This window comes from Azolla caroliniana, unplaced genomic scaffold (genome assembly GCF_043228905.1).
Source record: "Azolla caroliniana isolate FFs.n. ecotype wild unplaced genomic scaffold, voAzoCaro1.0.p SCAF_6, whole genome shotgun sequence".
Classification (NCBI taxonomy): Eukaryota; Viridiplantae; Streptophyta; class Polypodiopsida; order Salviniales; family Salviniaceae; genus Azolla; species Azolla caroliniana.
Genome location: NW_028230441.1, coordinates 12,535,569 through 12,554,425, shown reverse-complemented (window position 1 = coordinate 12,554,425; position 18,857 = coordinate 12,535,569). Strand labels below are relative to the sequence as shown.

At 44.9% G+C, this 18,857-nt stretch overlaps 2 protein-coding genes across 3 annotated transcripts; one reads left to right on the top strand and one right to left on the bottom strand.

Moving 5' to 3' along the window:
* On the top strand, positions 1 to 3,776 carry LOC147863147 (pentatricopeptide repeat-containing protein At2g39620-like). Its single transcript, XM_087320776.1, has one exon. It carries the CDS (start codon positions 116 to 118, stop codon positions 3,233 to 3,235), a length of 3,120 nt encoding a protein of 1,039 aa, XP_087176902.1. The 5' UTR covers positions 1 to 115; the 3' UTR covers positions 3,236 to 3,776.
* Positions 3,777 to 3,850: 74 nt separating this feature from the next.
* On the bottom strand, positions 3,851 to 7,356 carry LOC147863146 (pentatricopeptide repeat-containing protein At4g39530-like). Of its 2 annotated transcripts, XR_015529904.1 has the most exons (3): positions 7,188 to 7,356; positions 4,903 to 7,096; positions 3,851 to 4,823 (listed from the first exon to the last, which is right to left on the bottom strand). XR_015529904.1 is itself a non-coding variant. In XM_087320777.1 (2 exons), exons 1-2 carry the CDS (start codon positions 7,311 to 7,313, stop codon positions 5,105 to 5,107), a joined length of 2,118 nt encoding a protein of 705 aa, XP_087176903.1. In that variant the 5' UTR covers positions 7,314 to 7,356; the 3' UTR covers positions 3,851 to 5,104. The 2 variants fall into 2 exon arrangements, 1 of the variants encoding a protein (XP_087176903.1); XM_087320777.1 differs by having other exon boundaries at positions 3,851 to 7,096.
* Between the last annotated feature and the right edge of the window lie 11,501 nt (positions 7,357 to 18,857).

The window sequence follows — 18,857 nt, the reverse complement described above, 5'->3', positions numbered from 1 at the left end:
GGTGGAGCAGGAGCAGAGTCCTCTTTCATCGTTTATGAGGAAGGCTACTGCATGGTATTTGACAAAAGTCTTAACATGACTGAAAGCAAGAAGCACAGGATCTGAAGCTTCGTGGATGCCCATCCCTCTGGCAAGGATGCTAAGGAGAGGAGGGCAGGAAGACTATACTTCTCTGGTTGCCTTACTGAAAGCATGTACGCAGAAGAGAGACCTGTGCAAAGGCATCAAGCTACATGCTGAAATCGCCGAAAGTGGTGTACTAGACAAGAGCCCTCATCTATCCAGCATGTTAATCACTATGTATACGAAATGTGGTATGCTTGTGAAAGCTAAACAAGTGCTCGAAGAGCTTCGGGTTCGAGACATAGTTTCTTGGAATGCTCTTATTGCAGGGTATACTCAGCAAGGCCAAGGCTATGAAGCATTGGCTTGTCTGGACCGAATGCGAAATGAGGGGTTGAGTCCAGATGCAGTCACTTTCGCTTGCATCTTGAAGGCTTGTGGGAATGTAAGAGCTATAGAGAAGGGAAAAGAAATTCATGATGAGATTTTGGTTAGGGGCTTGTTGGAGAAGGATATTGTGCTTGGCACTGCTTTGGTGGATATGTATTCAAAATGTGGTCTATTTAGAAGGGCTCGAGAGGTTCTTGAAGAACTTCCTATTCGAACCACAGTCTCCTGGAATTCATTAATCACAGGGTATACTCAATCTAGCCAATGTCATGAAGCATTGAATTGTTTTGAATGGATGCAACATGAAGGGCTTTCCCCGGATATAGTCACCATGACTTGCATTTTAAAATGCTGTGCCAGCATTAGAGCTGTTGACAAGGGCAAACAAATCCATGAGACGATCATGTCTAAAGGTTTACTCGAAAAAGATATTGTACTTGGCAATGCTTTGGTGGATATGTATGCGAAATGTGATATGCTTGCAAAAGCACAGGAGGTTCTCCGAGAGCTTCGTGTTCGAGATGCTGTCTCTTGGAATACACTCATTGCGGGCTATACCCATCAGGGAAAATCTCAGGAAGCATTTAACTGTTTTGAACAAATGGAGAGTGAGAACTTCTCTCCTAATGCGGTCACTTTCATTTGCATTTTGAAGGCGTGTGGCAGTTTAGGGGCTCTAGATGAAGGTATACAAATTCATGAAAAGGTAGTGAGCTGGGAACTATTGGAGACTGACATTCAGCTTGGTGTTGCATTGATTGATATGTATGTGAAATGCAGGGTCCTTCTAAGGGCACAACAAACTTTTGAAGAGCTTCCCATTCGAGCTGTTGTTTCCTGGAATGCACTAATTTCTGGGTTCATCCAGGAGCAGCAAGGTCAAGAAGCACTAAAATGTTTTGAACAGATGCAAATGGAGGGCCTTTGTCCAGATACCATCAGCTTAATTTGCATCTTGAAGGCGTGTGGTAGCACAAGGGCAATAGACAAAGGCAAACAAATTCATGGACAGATTGTGAATAGAGGCTTGTTGGAGAAAGACACCGTGCTCGGCACTGCTTTGTTGGACATGTATGTGAAATGTTGTGCACTTGCAAAAGCACAAAACATGCTCGAAGAGCTTCCTGTTCGTAATACTGTTTCTTGGTGTGCACTAATTGCAGGCTATACCCAACAAGGACAACCTTATGAAGCACTTAACTGTTTTGAAATGATGGAAAGTGAGGGCCTTTCTCCAGATGTAGCCACTTTTGTTTGTATCTTGAAAGCTTGTGGCAGCATAGGAAATTTAGACAAGGGAAAATGCATTCATAATAAAATTGTGAGGAGGCACTTGATGGAGAAGGATATTATGATTGGAACTGCATTAGTGGACATGTATATGAAATGTGATATGCTCTCAAAAGCACAAGAAGTGCTTGATGAACTTACTTCTCGAAATGTGATCTGTTGGAATGCATTGATTTCAGGATATAGTGACCAAGGGCAATGCCATGAAGCGTTAAACTGTCTTGAGAAGATGGAAAGCGATGGGGTTTCACCAGATGCAGTCACATTCATTTGTATTTTGAAGGCCTGTGGCATCACAGGGATGCTAGACAAGGGCAAGAAAGTTCATGATGAGATTGTCAGTAGAGGCTTCCTTGAGAATCATATTATTCTTGGGAATGCTTTGGTGGATATGTACGCCAAATGCGGTTCACTTGGAAAAGCACAACAAGTGCTTGAAATGCTTCCTGTCGTGGATATAGCCTCTTGGAATGCAGTAATTGCAGGGTATGCCCAACAAGGGCTAGATCACAGGGCACTTAACTGTTTTGAACATATGCAGAGCGAAGGTATCTCTCCAGATGCAGTCACTTTCACTTCCATCTTGAAATCATGTGCCAGAATTAAAGCTGTCAATAAGGGCAAACAAATCCACAAGGTAATTGCAAGTAGATTTATGTTGAAGAAGGATACTGTCCTTGGCAATGCATTGGTGGATATGTATGCCAAATGTGGCATGCTTATACAAGCCCAGGAAGTCCTTGAAGAGCTTCCTGTGAGAGATGTAGTTTCTTGGTGTGGATTACTTGCAGGATATGTGGAACAAGGACAAGGTCAAGAAGCACTTGCTTGTTTTGAGAAAATGCGAAGTGAGTGCCTTTCTCCTGACCCAGTCACTTACACGTGCATATTGAAGGCATGTGCCATCGTAGGAGCGATAAACAAGGGCAAACAAATTCATGATGAGATTCTCCATGTGGGCTTCCTTGAGAAGGATATTGTGCTCGGAAATGCTTTGCTTGATATGTATGCCAAATGCAATGCTCTTGTGAAAGCACAAGAAGTGTTTGAAGAGCTACCTATACGGAATCTCATCTCATGGAATACTCTAATCGCAGGGTATTCCCAACAAGGTAAAGGTCCAGAAGCATTGAAATGTTTCGAACGAATGGAAAGTGAGGGTCTCTCTCCAGATGACATCACCTTCCATTGTGTTTTGAGTGCATGGAGCCACATGGGAATGTTGGATGAGATGCAAATGCTGTATCGAAATATGACTAGAAAATATAGAATTAATCCAAATTTAGGTCATTATGCATGCATGATGATGGCTTTTGGAAATGCGGGACACTTGGATAAGGCAATTTCAGTGATTAAGGCCATGCCATCTGATTATCCTGCAGTTTGGCTTGCACTATTGGGTTCTTGTAGAAAAGGGGGAAATGTGAACCTTGGACAGTTGGCTTTTGATCAGGCATTACAACTGGATGTGGTGCAGCTTATGTCCTTATGACTAATATTTTTGCAGTTTGTGGCATGCTGTGAATGTTGAAACAACGAGCCTGAAAATATGCAGCTTGGAAGGGTGGGTAGACTGATCCAAATTCGCATGTTGATTCATTTCAAACGTGGAAAGGAAAATTGAAGATCTTGAATAATGTTTGTATGTATGTATATACAATCGGTGAACCATATTTGTTTCCCTGTGACTAAATTGTAAATAGTGGACTCAAATTGTATTCTTATTTTCCCAAAAAGGAAATTCTTGCTATATAAAGCCAAGAGCTGATCTCTAATCCTTGTTATTGGTGCCAACTAAATGCGATGGCATGCATGGAAATCCAGTGGTCAGCATGTATGCTGAAGCATGACAAGTATTTGAGCAACATAGAGAACATGGGAAGTGTTTTGAGCAACTGGCAATTTGGGTAATGAATTTCCAAACAAATATGGTATTGTGCATAAGCAAATGCATCACTTTCCTATTTTTTCAGTAATCAATCCTGATGATAGCATCAAGTCAATTGAACATAAGACCTTCAACACATGAAGCAGTTTCATAACAATCCTTGACACCAACTAACAATCCTCAGAGATGAACCTATTCAAAATGTTCAAGCACCACAAATTGAGTAAACAAAATAAGACAGCATTAATATGATGCACACGTTTTAGCAAAGGTGCCCGTTCAAACCTCCAACACTAATGTATTTGAAATAAAAGAACAAAGTTCTCACAATCACTAAAACAAGACTCTGATAGCCACTGAAAATGAATCCAACCGTTTTCATTAACAGGAAGATTCATACAACTGATAAAGATGATTCTAACACACCAAGACAGCAACCCAATCAGTAGTTGGCCAGCATGCCACAATCAAGATACCAAACCCTAAAGAATGGTGATATGAGCTCTCTGCCATCTCCAGGAAATCATCCTCTACTATCATCAATGCTCTCTCAAATGTTTCCTTTTTCCTCAACAAAATCAATATATTCACTTTGTCTGCCAACACTTTATATCTTTTGATCCATGTGAGCTCAAAAAGAATTCCATGCACGTGACATAGACATTGAATGTTCAACTCCAAAGGCATCTCTTTTACCTGAAAGCACCCATGAACCCTTCTAGCTTCATGCTTTAAATTGATCCTGCATGAACAGAGCAAGTCCCAAGGCTGCTTACCCTCCCTGGGCTTTTTGTCTAAATCATTATGTTTCATCAAACTCTTGGCATATATACATGATAAAATCCTTCCAGAATCATAGCCATGCCACCTGCTTTGAAGTTGAAGGATTGTTGAAACAGAGCCGACCATGACTCCCTAACTTTCATTTTTGGGGGCATTATCTCAATTTCTAACATGATTGTAACGGCAAAAAAGAAGGTTTTGTTTGTGAGAACCAGGAATCCATTAACCACAACCTTGCCATAGTAATCCTCTAACTTGTGCTCTCCAATAATGCAAACTAACGTTCCTCAATAGGAAGTTATTTGAGAGAAATGTTAAAAGACAACTGTGAGGGAAAAGTAGAGGATTTTCTTTAACTGAACCTGGCATCCACAAGCTTGTCAATCAATTCTTCCTTGCATCCTTAAGTCTAGCATCAACAAAAGAGCTGATTAGAGAACATAAGTTACAAGATAGCGAGGGAAAGTAGTGAGTTTTCTTTCCATTACCAATGAACTCTTTCTTGCATTTGGCCCTAATTGTTGATTTTATCTCTTGCAAATGCTGCTGCTAGCTTAAAATTTGCATGAATATATGTACTTTGACATGGTTCTTCAGTTGCAATAAAATGCATATTCCTTTTTGCGTTAACCCACCCTATGTCCTTACATCTTCCTTGCGTTCTTCATTCCAAACTTTCAAATTCTATCTTCATCTAGTTTGCATTTCGGCTGATGCATATATGTTTCCCATGCAGACATATGCAGCAGCACAATTTTCATCCAATTGTACTGATTGTTCAAATGCCCATCTTCCAAGCTTAAGATTCTTCCATTCTCTGCAAGAACCTAATACACATCGAAAAAGCAGAAGCTGGCTAGAATTAGGGACCTTGTCAAGATATGCTTTCACCTTATCGAAGTGTCCTGCACGGACAAATAGATCAATCATACATGTGTAGTGTTCTACTGTTGGAGTGACATTATCAGCAAACATTTCATCAAACAGCTTTTCTCCCTCCTTTATTAGACCTGCATGACTACATGCACTTAGCAAAACAGTGAAGGTAACCAAATTTGGCATGACATCTTCAGCTCTCATTCTGCTATACAGGCCAAAAATTACATTAGCTTGACCTAAATGGCCATAACCAGAAATCATGGCACTCCACGCAACAACATTCCGCGCTGGAAGTTGTTCAAATACTTCTCTTGCTTTTAACAATGCACCACACTTGGCATACATGTCCACCAATGCAGTGCCGACTATGACCTCTTTCTCCAATATCCCCTGTTTTCTTATGTCTGCATATATGTCCTCCCCAATATTTAGAGATCCCAAAATGCTACAAGCTTTCAATATACAAACATAAGTTATTGCAGCCGGACACATTCCTGCATTTTGCATCTGCCTAAAGCATCTCAGCACTTCATTGCCGTGCCCATTTTGAGCATATCCTGTGATTAGTGCGTTCCAGGACACAACATCCAAAGTTGGTAGTTGCTCAAATACTTCTTGTGCTCTCTTGAGTGCGCCGCACTTGGAATACATGTTCACCAATGCATTGCCGAGTTCGAGATGTTCATGTAAGAGCCCTTTTTTCCTTACCTCGGCGTCTATATACTCCCCGATATCTAGAGCCCCTAAAATACTGCAAGCTTTCAAAATGCATACATAAGTTACTGCATCTGGGCACACGCCCGCACATTTCATTTGCTCAAACCATTTCAATACTTCATTGCCATGCCCTTGTTGGGCATATCCCGAGATCAAGGCATTCCAAGACACAACATCCCGTGCTGGAAGTTGCTCAAACACTTTAAGTGCTTTGTCAAATGCACCACACTTAGAATACATATCCACTAATGCAGTGCCAAGCATGGCATCTTTCTGCAAGAACCCTTGCTTTCTAACCTCTACATCTATATCTTCCCCAATATCTAGGGACTGAACAATACCACAAGCTTTCAATGCGAAGATATAAGTAACTGAATTTGGAAGTACTCCTGCAGCTTTCATTTTCCTGAAGTATTTCAGTGCTTCATGTCCAAGTCCATTTTGTGTATATCCGCCTATCAAGGTACTCCAAGACACAACATTCCGCATAGGAAGCTGATCAAACACTTCCCGAGCTTTCTTGAGTGCACCACATTTAGTGTACATGTCCACCAATGCATTGCCCATCATGATGTCTTTCACAAATAACCCTTGTTCTTGAATCTTGCAAGCGATCTCTTCCCCGATCTCCAGAGATCTTGCAATGCCACAAGATTTCAAAACGCAAATATAAGTTACCATGTTCGGAGAAACTCCCTCATCCTGCATTTGTTTGAAGCATTTCAATGCTTTGTGAGCGAGCTTGTTTTGGGCATATCCACCAATGAGAGCACTCCAAGACACAACATCATGAACTGGAAGCTTCTCAAAAACGGCTCGTGCGTCCTCTATTGCACCACACTTAGCATATGCTGTAATGAGGGCAGTGGCAATGTAAACATCTTTCAAAAACAAGTTTCTGTTTACAATGTTATCAGCGTGCACCTTTCTCAACTTCGCTAAGTTCTTTTCTTTGCCACATGATTTGATCAAATTCAAAAATGCAACGCGATGATCATGAAATGGAATAAGCTCATCAATAAGCACCTCATGTTGTAAGGATTTCAAGCCTTGTCGATTTCCTTTGATTTCGTAGACTCTGTTGACCTATTATGGTTTACCTGTTTGTATGAGGATTTTACCTGTGGTAGAATTTAGACAGAAACTGGGTGAATTCTAGGAAATCAAATACGCGTACCTTAGTTCTTAGGTTGTCATACAATTGTGGTGGATCTTGGAAGACCTTGGTTCTTCTTCCGGTGGAACGGAACTGTAGTGGATTCTCCATGAAGAGCAACTCGGAATTCATTGCTTTGAAGGACATGGGAGTTTTATGCAAGAGCAGGCAAATCCTTCTCTCTCTCTCTCTCTCTTTGAGCTAGAGGCAGTTGGAAAACAATGAGCATATTTGTGGTGCTCTACATATTTTCTTAATATATATATATATATATATATATATATATATATATATTACTTGAGAGTTTTTACGTGCTTCGGGAGGGAGGGTTCCTCCTTATAATGGCATTGCTAAAAACAAGTGTGTTGTACCTCCATTTGCCTGACGAAAGAAAGACAACTTGAGGAGGATCCACACCTTTTTTAACCTCCTAGTTTGCCTCCACAAAATCCTCCACCCAAAACCAAGTATAAGCAATTACAAATTTACAACATGAACCATGACGAAGTACAAATTTTAATAAGGATGTGTGGTACATGTAGATGTCATTGGTGTGGTAGAAACAAATTTGAGTGAAGTGGGGTGTAGAAGAATTGCTTGATGACCACACATTGTTAGGAAATTTGTTTTTGCTACACTTGTCGGAGTTGTAGACATGTGGATGAAATCCTTTCTTCATCTATTATTGACTTGTCATACAATAATCTAACAAGTTATTCACAATTTGGTTCTTGACTCATTAGTTATAGAAGCTCTTCTAGCAATCTGACTTTTTTACTACGAATTGTTTTTATGTTTCTAATTCGAAATATTTATGAATATTTTGAGTTTTCCCACCAATAATATAATGTATGAAATTTGGTGCTTTTGAAATTTGAGTATAATGGCCAATGTTGGAGGATTTAACAAAACTTGAGAAAAAAATTTAAGTTACTCTAGTTGCATTTTAGTTGCTATGAGGCCTTGTTATCGAGAAGTTTTGCAACAAACATTTATAACTTCTATCTCTCCATTATTTTGATTGCATAAATCTAGTCTTAAAGTATTTGACAAATGCTCATATCATGAATGATTTGGATTTTTACATTCAAATATAGCATGAATTAGGTGACACTATGTGAATAATCTAGCTTTGCATTGCACCAATACATATTAATCATAGTGTTGAGAATCAAACTCAACTTCCCATGAGTGAGAACACACTCTAGGATACTCAAGTGTGTGAACACCTCACCTCCTTATATAGTAACTAGTGTGTCATAGAAGTTAATGTCCTATGACACATATTCTTTAAGTAGTTAAGACACAACCTCTTTCCCAAGAGGTGGTACTAGTGAGAGAACTTAGAGAGAAGGTGACTACATAAGCACCTTCTCATTCTCTTTGTAACGGTTGTTGGTCATTCTTGTTTCCTTCTTAATACAGTTTTATTGTTTCTGTGTAACCTTGAGTTCTCTCTCTCTCTCTCTCTCTCTCCACGCACACACAGTTCTTCCGTTGCACAGAATCCATCCGATTCGCTGTACATGGTATCCGAGCACGTGGTAGCTTGATCCAAGCCCATCGCCATTACATATGTTGTGCCCAAGCCCGCGGTTGGAAAGAACCGACTAATCGTTGTAGTCGCAATCTACACAAGTTCGTATCAAAGAGAAGAAGAAGAAGAAGTTCGACAATGAACACTTAGATGGGAAGCGCTCTTCCTATCGAGAAGCTTGACAGGAACAACTTTGCATCTTGGGAGTACAAGATGCACCAATACCTTGTCGGCCAAGGCTATTTGAGTTATATCGAGGGAGCACAAGAATCGCAACCCAACACAACACATGTCGTGTTATGGGCATGACCATATAATATCCCATGGTGAGAATTTATCGCAATATTCTATACACGTGGATAAGTGTGAGGGTTAAACGAGAGTGTAAAGAAGGGGAGGATTACTTTTAATCCTCGGGATTGAGACAACCTATTAGGCCAAGTGTGAACTTGCATGGGGGCCTTGGGTATCGCTATAAATAAGAGGCCTAGCTACCCTCATTTCATCATCTTTTGACTAGGTCGAGACTCTGTTCTTGTGGTGGGTCAACTCTTGTAGCGAGCGCGCCAACACCAAGTAAGCCTCGACGCCACGGTGGTAGAATGGGACGCCGATCGAGGCTCGAGTCCGTCTCGATCCCTTCGCTCGAGGGTGATCGGGTGGATCGGCACCCTTCTTTCTCTCTCTCCTTTCTATCTATCTATCTATCATTCTTTTATCCTTATCATATGCTTACATTAGGGCATATCTCTAATAGTTGGTATCAATGTTACGACCATGACCATATAATATCCCGTAACATGCCGACTACCCAGCTTGGGAGCAAGCGGCGAGTCGTGTGTTGTACTACCTTGCATCATGCATCCATGATCACATGCTCGGCTACATCCGAGAGGCCAAAATGCCGAAGGAGGCGTGGGGGAACCTCAAGAAGATTTTCGTGCCAACACAACCGCAAGAAAGCTTCAACTCCGTCAATAATTGAATGACATACAACAGAGGGACATGTCAATTGAAAACTACACCTTGAAGGTCAAGGAGCTATGCGATGCCCTCCGGTTGATCAATGTTAGCATTGACGACGATGAAATGATGCAGATTTGCTTCGAGGAGAATCATGTTGGTCGAGGAGAATCATGTTCGAACAAGAAGCAATTCGCTAGAAGGACACATGCTCTATTAGAACTTTGATGGAGGAAGAGGACAAGATCATGGGAGAAGAGGCCAATTTGGCCAAGGCTGATACAACCAAGAGAAACCCTGAGAACATAAATTCTACTACTGATAGGACGCTTCGAACGTATGAGGCAGAGCGTCTGGAAGAAGGGGGTGTTGAATGTGGGTCTCTAATGGACGTATTCACATTGTCTTCCTTTGTACAAACCAAGTTTAGGCTATTTATGTAAATAGTGAGAATGGCAATTGCCCTAAGTTAGTCAGTATATAAACTGACTTTGTAACCTAGTTTTGATGTGGTTAAACAATACATTTCATCTTATGCCTAACATCTCTCTCTCTCCCTCATGTTCTGGTTGTGTCTAATTTTCTGTTGATGTTGTTGTTGCTATCAATCTAGTTTGCTTGTATATATTTATGATCTTCTCTCAAGAAGAGTGACATTGTTGGACACTTATGAGAAGAAGGTAGCTACCACTAAGATATATCTGATTCGGCGCCTTTATAATCTTTGGATGAAAGAATCCGACTCGGTCCAAGCACACATGAATGAGTACAAAAGCTTAAGTTCCCAAATTGCGGCTTAGGGGACGACTATCGAGGATGAACTAAGAGCAATGTTGCTTATGAGCAGTCTCCCTCCTTTGTGGGAAACTTTCGTTACAACTGTCTGCAATGCGTCGACTGCTGTCGTTAAGTACTCCTCAGTCACGAGCACAATTCTAACTTAAGCAACTCGAAGAAAATTGTTTGCGAACGATTCGCCCAACGACGCTTACATAGTACAAGGTTCGACCGATCGACCAAATAGTCGAGGAAGATGTTCTTCACGGCAGCCGAACAACCAGCGAAATCGGAGCAAGTCCCAGGATAATCGAGTCCACAATAATTGCAAGAAACCCGGAAACATCAAAGCCGATTGCCGCACACTGAAGGCAGAAAACGATAAGGCTCAGTGAGCTAATTAGAAGAGTGGCCGGCATGATGAGATTAACTACGTCGGCTCTTCAACCGAAGTATTGTTGAACGACCCAAACATTCTATCCATTGAAAACCCAATCGAATTAGAAGTTCTGCTTACAACTGAGGAATCGAGCACATGGATCTTGGATTCGGGTGCGTCCTTTCATGTGACCCCTCATCATCCCAATTTCGGTAATACTTAGCCCGACATTCCGACTCAGTTCAAGTCGGAAATTCTCAGCATTGCGTGATTATCAGAATCAACATAATAGAGCTCAACCTTCCGGGTGGGTCTACATTGGTACTACATAATGTCCGACATGTACCTGAACTCTCAAGACCTTTGATCTCCGTCGGAAAATTGGACAAAGATGGCATCCGTGCTGGCTTCTCATCAGGAGGGTGGACACTCCATAGGGGGAACCTCTTGCTTGCTCGAGGACCGAAAGTACACTGCTGTACCCGCTATACATCACACTTAGAGAGGGTGACTTGTTCTTGGTCGACATTCCCATGTCATCACTATGGCACAGACGACTCAGACACCTCAGTAAGGCCGACATCACGCATTTATCCAGAGCCGGATACATCCCTAAACTCTCCTTCTCCGATCATCAGTTCTGTGAGCATTGCCAGTATGACAAACAGATAGCTGCAACACATCTGACATCAGCACCAAGAGAATTGAATCCACTCGATTTGGTCCACTTTGACGTCTGTGGCCCTATGCCACATGAATCTCTCGGTGGTGTTATGTACTTCGTCAACTTTATTGACGACTTGACTCAGAAGGTCTGCGCTTATCCAATCAAAACCAAAGATCAAGTGTTCTCGATCTTTTCTGATTGGCTCGCTATGGTTGAGAATTAGTCCAGCTGAAAACTTAAATGCTTTTGGATTGACAACGAGGGAGAGTTCAAATATGAAGAACTCGTCAGATTTTGTCGACAACGTGGCATACGACGTAAAAACCTTAAACCCAATAGTCTGGAGCAGAACAGAATTGCCGAGAGGATGAATTAGACAATTCAAGAAAGGATAGTTTCCATGCTCCAACACTCCATATTGTTGGATGGCATCTGGACGGAGGCCCTACTTACGGTAGTACACATTATCAATATGTCGCCGAGTAGGCCTCTAGGACTTAAGATACCTCAGGATTATGAACTGGTAGTAAATTGAATTACGACAAGCTGAGGATCTTTGGGTGTGAGACATACACCCTCATACTTAAAGACGATTGCCGCAAACTTGCACCAGGGTCCAGGAAATGTATTTTCCTCGATTATGGACCAAATGGCGAAATCGGATACCGACTCTGCGACCCTGGTTGAAGTTTGCCATGAAGGACCTTGGTCCGACAAGACACATTCTGGGCATGAAGATTAGTCAGAATCGAAACGAAGACAATTGTTTCTGTCCCAATCCGACTATATTAGACGTGTCCTCGAACGCTTCAACATGCAATCGGCAAAATCTGCTTCGACCCTGCTCCCCATTAGCCTTCGCCTGTCTCAACGAGACTACCCAATATTCGGTTCGGAGGGGGAAATTATGAAGTCGGTACCATATGCACATATAGTTGGCTCCCGGATGTACACGATGGTCGTGGCGCGACCTGATATTGCTCAAGCCGTCGTAGTCGTCAACAGATTCATGCATAATCCAGGCCGATTGCATTGGAACGTAGTCAAGCATGTCTTCAGATATATGGTGGGCACAAAAGACCTTGGCATTCTATTCGGCCCGAATGACACTACAGGCATAGTCCAATACATTGACTCGGACTTTGCAGGTTGCATGGATAGTCGAAAATCGACAATCGGATATTGCTTCAAATTTGCTATTCGAGTGATCTCGTGGAAATCGAAACTTCAGGTGTGCACTGCTACATCAACAACAAAGGTCAAATACGTAGCCAGGTCGGACGTGGCGAAAGAAGATTTATGGCTGGGTTGGCTAGCATGCACGTTTCAACAAGTAGAACCTGACTCGGCTCAAGTTGTTTACATTGATACTCAAGACTGTCGAAAAATCCAGTACAGTACAACGCCTCGAAGCACATCGACGTTCGATATCACTTTGTCTGGGATTACGTCATTTCAGGGAAAATCGGCGTTGAGAAGTGTCAAAACAAACAACGTGCGAAAGTGTTAAGTAATTAGGTAATTAACTAGGGTTAATTAGAGACTAATTATATGGTTACGTTAAGCAGCGGAAGATTAGTATGATATGCGCGTGAGAGTGTGTGAGAGGAAGAGAGAGAGAGAGAGGAAGTTACACTTGAACACGAAGATAAATGGGGGATGATTGACTATATTGAAAAGTGTCATCTACATACAAAAATACCCAGAATGAGGTATATATACAACCCATGTGCAAAGGTGCACATGTGTGGGTAGAACATAGGTACTTATGTGTAAGTCCTACATTAAATGTACTAAGGAGTGGAGGATCTAGAATATCCTACTTAAGTACAAGGTCCTATTTAAAGGCTTAAGGTCAACACATTAACTAGATTCGATCTAGGTAACTACTAAGTTACATGTGTTGACTAACTAGATTAAACTAGTTGAGCTTGATATCTCAACACGCCCCCTCAAGCTTAAGTGTGAGGCGTCCAACGTCCGGTTTAGCTTCCTTCAGCTTCGTCGGCATCGGTGCGGCTTGCGGCTTTCTTCGCGGCTTCGTTGCGCGGCTCTCCGCAACTTTGTTCTCCCCCTCAAGCCTGTGACGAAGGCTTGGATCCTTGGGCTCTTGTTTGGCCACTACCTTCATCGTGAGGGCATAGTGATGGGCCATATACTCGTTGTAGGCGTAACGAGTGACTTGGGTCTTCGCTCGTGATGAGCGGCGGAGTTTCTCGTTTGTCGATGTGACTGCCTTCTTTACTCCGGGTGTCCTCATGATGGGTACACCGAACTCACTGTCTAGTGAGCGAGCCGAATCATCCGAATCACGGTCGTCGGGGTGGACCTCGACTTCGTATTCGGGCATCTTACCTTTGCCTTTGTCCAATGTCGAACTTGGTTGCGACGTGTTTTCATGGCGTGGAGGCTCTTGTGGGCCAATTAGCTCGGTAGAGCTTGGATTGTCCTTCGGTGGAGGACTTGGCCGAGTTTCGTCATCTGAGTTGGTGTTCAACTCTTCCTCGATCGGGCCGGATGGAGTCTCATCGGGCTTATACCAAGACGCCGATTTGTCGAAAACGACGTCGCGACTTTGTTAACTCTTCGGGCAAAAGGAGAACACCGCAGGGCTTGCCGGCGGTAATCACTCCGAGAACGAGACATGGCAGGTGTTGCAAGAATGCCAGATTACGTTACCACTAGGAAGACTGCTACAACTCGTGCCAAGATTCACGAAAGGACTGAAGACGGCCATGACGGCAGGAGAACCATCACCGGCACCGGTACTCTTCTCGAATCCGGAGGAGGGACCAACGGTGGTGGACACCAGCAGTCCGGTAATCACTGCCATTGTAAAAGGGAAAGAACTCCCCGGCACAATTATAGACGGAGGCTCTGGGGTGTCTACGGGAGACACTTCACCAAAGGGTGTTACGGCAACCGAATTAGACTTCAACGCTTAATCCTACTTGGTTAAGTTACTTATTATGATCGTCTTTCATAACACACGCGTAAGATATAACAATTAAGACAGAACGACAATTAACACAGAGAGATAACAACGCTTAAGCTTTCATTAATTAACCGCTAACTATTACATTGTATCTGGGCCTTTAAATAGGTTTCCGGCGTGTATTACAAAACGGTGCCATCCGCACCTGTTCGGGATCGGTCCGGATCCGGAACGACATACTGTTTCCGGTCCGTCTGTCCACACTTATAGCTTAATTACAACCACATTCCTATTACTTAATTAACTCTCCGTTTCCCACTCTGGACTCCTTTGCCGGCCGGTAACACATGGCACGCCCGTGGGACAGTACCTTGTACGTCGAATCCACGACCGACCCTTGCTATTCTTCGTCCAAAATGTCTAGAATGCTTTGTTCGAGAGGCTCCAATGGTTCATCTGGAAGTGGTTGTTGTTGTTGTTGTTGCTGCTCTGTTGATGTCTGCTGCGGCGGGTCCGTTGGTGGTTGCTGCGGCTGCTCCTCCGTTTGTGGCTCTGACATCGGCGTCTCCGTCGTTGCTCCCTGCGTCGTAGTGGTCTCCGGTTGACTGGTTCCCGGCTGGCCCTCAACCGGTGACGGTTCCTCATCACTAAGGTTAACCGTTGCTGCTTCCCCTGCTTTTTCTTCCCGCACCCGGGACCGCTCGTAGCTTTCAAACTGGATTTGAGCGTCCAGCCTATCATCGTCTAGCTGAGCTACGAGCTGCCTGACCTGCGCCAGCTGTTCATCTGCCAGGACTTGGAAGTCGTCGGCCAGCTCGTCCCGTATGGCGGTGAAGTCCTCGAAAGTCAACGTATAACAGTCATCTCCTTCCTTCTGCTGGTTTGCCACATTTGCCCGTAGCAACTAGAGTTCCGCCGCATTTTGTGCCCACTTTGTCCACCATTTTATGGAGCTTTCATCAATCAAGTGTTTTGTCTGATTCAGCCATGCCCGGAGGATGGACTGAATCCGGCTCGTTCCCAATTGCGATTTGGTTTCTGCCGCTTGCCGTTCCTCCTTCAGTTGTTTGATGATTTTGACGTTGTCCTCCGCCTGCGCCTTGTAATGCGTCAATTGCCTTTGATATGTGCTTTGTAATTTCTGCAATACTGTTGACGCTCTCTCTTTGTCTTCCTGCTGCTGCCTCTGGAGCTCCATCCGAACCTTCTCCGCCTCATCCAAGTGTCTTGTATTTTCCGCCCGTTCGTCGGCGATTGCCGTCGCGGCCCGATCAACTGCCTACTGGAGCTCGGCCATCCGTTCTTTATGCTCCGTTTCTAGCCGTTTGTAGTCCCGGTGCAGGTGCTCAAAATCATCCGTCTTTTGCTTGAGCCGTGCGTTGATCTGACGACGGGCCCGGTCCTCGCGGTCCTTCTGCTGGCGGAGCTCTTCCTTTAGCCGTTCAATCTCTGTTTCCGCCGTTTTCCGCAGCTTGTCCTTTTCCTGCAGCACTTTGTCTTTCTCCTTCTTTAGCCGGTCGTACGCTTGATGGCCTTTCCGGAGGCTCTCCTCTGCCGGCGGAGGTTCTCAGCAGTCTTCTTTAATTCGGCTTCGACAGCCGTCTTCAATTCTCGTTCACGGCTCCTTAGCGCTTCTTGTGTGGCAAGTTCATCTCTCAATTCCGCAAGCTCCTGGGCTTGCGCCGCATCTCTCGCCGGAACGGTTTCCGTTGCTGGGGTCTTATTGCTATGTACAGGTCGTTCCGTTTCTTTATTCTGTACACTTACCGGAGTCACCGGTGATTGGATCCGTATTTTGGCCATTTCTGTCGTGACCTGATCCAAGTCTCTTTCAAGGCACTGGATTCTGGACCGGGCCGTCTCTAATTGTTCGGTTGTGACGAGCAACCGTTCGCTTTGCGCTCTTTCTTCCGCCTCAATATACCCCACTGCTCCGGCTATCTGTTCGCCTATCCACCAGAGCCATAGGCTACCGGTACCTTGTTGTGCTTGCATGGAGGTTTGACAGATGGGCTCACTTGTAGAGGGGTGGTCCCGCCTGGTTGCGCCGAGTTGCAGTTCCGTTTCTGCTCGTGGACCACCCTGCTGTCCTGGTTCCCCTTGCGCTTCTTCTTGGCTGACCGAGGGAGGCTGTATTGACCTTTCCGGCTCTGGTGGGATGGGACTTGCCGGTGTTGCCAGTGGTGCCGGGGCTTCTATTTCCGGTGCCATCTGCACCGGTTCCGGTTCCTTCCTTGGCGTGGGAGTCTCAGTATGGGGAGCCGGTGTTCCCTCCGTCTGAGGGTCCGAACGTTTCCCGGCTGCCTCAACGGTCCTTGCCGATGACCGTCGCTGGAGGTGCTCCATAGGCTCCTCCTCTATTTCCTCCTCCTGAGCTCCGGCATTGAGTTTTGCCGCCAAGGGGTCCGCTTCTCGATTCACCGGTCGGCGGAGTGTGACCTTTACGGGCCGTGCCGGTGGTTCCTCCTGCGCCTCCATTGGGCGCTTCCGGCTGCTGCTTCTTGCTGCCACCTGTTCTACATCCGCCGCCTTTCCCTTAGTGGCCTTAGAGGCCAACAACTGTTGCCGTTTGGAAGCCGTCCTTGGGGTGCCGTCCGCCACTCTTCCTCGCTTCTTGGGTTGGACGGTCTGGACGGGTGGCACAAGCAAGGTGAGCCACTGCGTTACGACGTGCCATATCCTTCGTTCGTCTCGGCCTTCTTTGCCGTCTTTGCCTCTGACGATCTCGATCGCCGCACACAACCCGTCTGCGATCAATACCGGCCAATCCACCTTGATCCCTTCATAGGTGGCGATGATCATCCCTGCCCGGTTCTGCGGTATGACAGGGGGTCTAGGGTACACGTGGCCGTATTCATGGAGCACAGGAGCAATTTCGCGGAACAACATATCTCCGCCGCTCTATGTCCGGTAGCCCTTGATGGCTAGAGAGTACTCACCAAAATACCTGATGAGTTGCTCCGGGGTTGGATTGTCGATCATGAGTATGCCTCCCTTCGGAAGGCCTGTTAACGCTTGAATCGCCTCTGCCGTTATGACCTCTATATCGATTTCCTTGATCACTTTGTTGGCTTCTTTGTGTGGCGGTACTTCCATCATCATCAAGAAGCCCTCGAGCCCGTGTTGCTTCAGCCATGTCTTGGCGGCTTCCGACAGCGTTTGCGGGTCCATGTCTGTGTCGAGGTTGGATGGCGGTGGCGAGGTTGGATGGTGATGAGAGTGAGGTTGAGAAAGAGAGAGTTCAGAAGGTGTGGGTTCTCTGTGCGCAGGTTCTCGTCTGATGATCTTGCAGCGTCTTGGTGCTTCTGTGCTCCTGGGTTCGCGAAAGTAGAGGGTCTCTACGCGCAGTGGTTTTTGTCTATGCATTCTGGCGCCTTTTTCGAGTGTGTGCATGTCGCGTACTTAAAATAGCATTATGTCCTGTGGTGGCGCTTTAAATGCCCACTACGTACCTTTTCGCTCCTCGCTCTTTCATCCATTCATTCCTCGCTTTTGCATGATTGTTTTTTTTTTTTTTCCAATTATTATTATTATTAGTGTGACGTCACTTGTCCGTTGGTCCTCTCGGACCCTTACCGGCCTCATTCTCCCCAGTTACCGACTCGCCTTCTTTGCCGTCTTGGTGGTTGCCGTTTCCCTCACTGGTGCCGGTCCTTCGCTCAAATGGGTTCTTAGGCATCGGTCCTCTATATGCCTTTAACCGGAATCCGTTGACCCATTTGCCTAGCACTTCGCCGGCAAGTGTCCCTAACTGGTAGGACCCATTATACTCCCGTGTTAGCCAATATGGTCTGGTCCATCTAAACCGTAGTTTACCTGGCATCTTGCCCATCCGGGTTTGGAATACTAACACCGGTTTGCCGATTGCGAACATTTTTTCGTTACCTTTCCTGTGCCGGTTGCTCCAATTCTAAATGTAGGATGCTGGACAGTCGTTGTTCCTCGAGCTCACACAGCGCTGTCAACCTTATTGCCTCTGACTCCTTCTCGTTCAGCCGTTCCCGTAGCTGGATCCGTAAGCTAGGTACTTGGAATTCTACCGGCATGACCGCCTCTAGTCCGAACACTAACCGGAACGGTGTTGTTCGGATGCTCGTTTTGTATGCCGTCCGGTATGCCCAAAGCGCGCTATGTAGCTTTGTGTCCCAATCCGTCCGGTTTTCGTTGACGATCTTCCGGAGGATATTCTGGAGCGTCTTGTTTGTTGATTCCGCTAAACCGTTCGCCTGTGGATAGTAAGGTGTGCTCCGTTTGTGGATAACGGCATAGAATGTGGTCAGGCTTTCCACTACTTGGCCGAGAAAGTGCCCCCCTTGGTCACTTATTAATTCAATTGGGCATCCGTAACGGCACCAAATGTACTCATATAGAAACTTCGCCGTTGACGCAACGGTGTTATCCCGTAAAGCTTTGGCCTCCACCCATTTCGTGCA

Excerpts from the sequence above, each read along its gene's own strand:
- LOC147863146 (XM_087320777.1), bottom strand. The coding sequence starts at position 7,313 with ATGTCCTTCAAAGCAATGAATTCCGAGTTGCTCTTCATGGAGAATCCA. Across the intron at positions 7,097-7,187 it reads ATGACAACCTAAGAACTAAG|GTCAACAGAGTCTACGAAAT; the intron begins GTACGCGTATTT and ends AAACCATAATAG.
- LOC147863147 (XM_087320776.1), top strand. The coding sequence starts at position 116 with ATGCCCATCCCTCTGGCAAGGATGCTAAGGAGAGGAGGGCAGGAAGAC.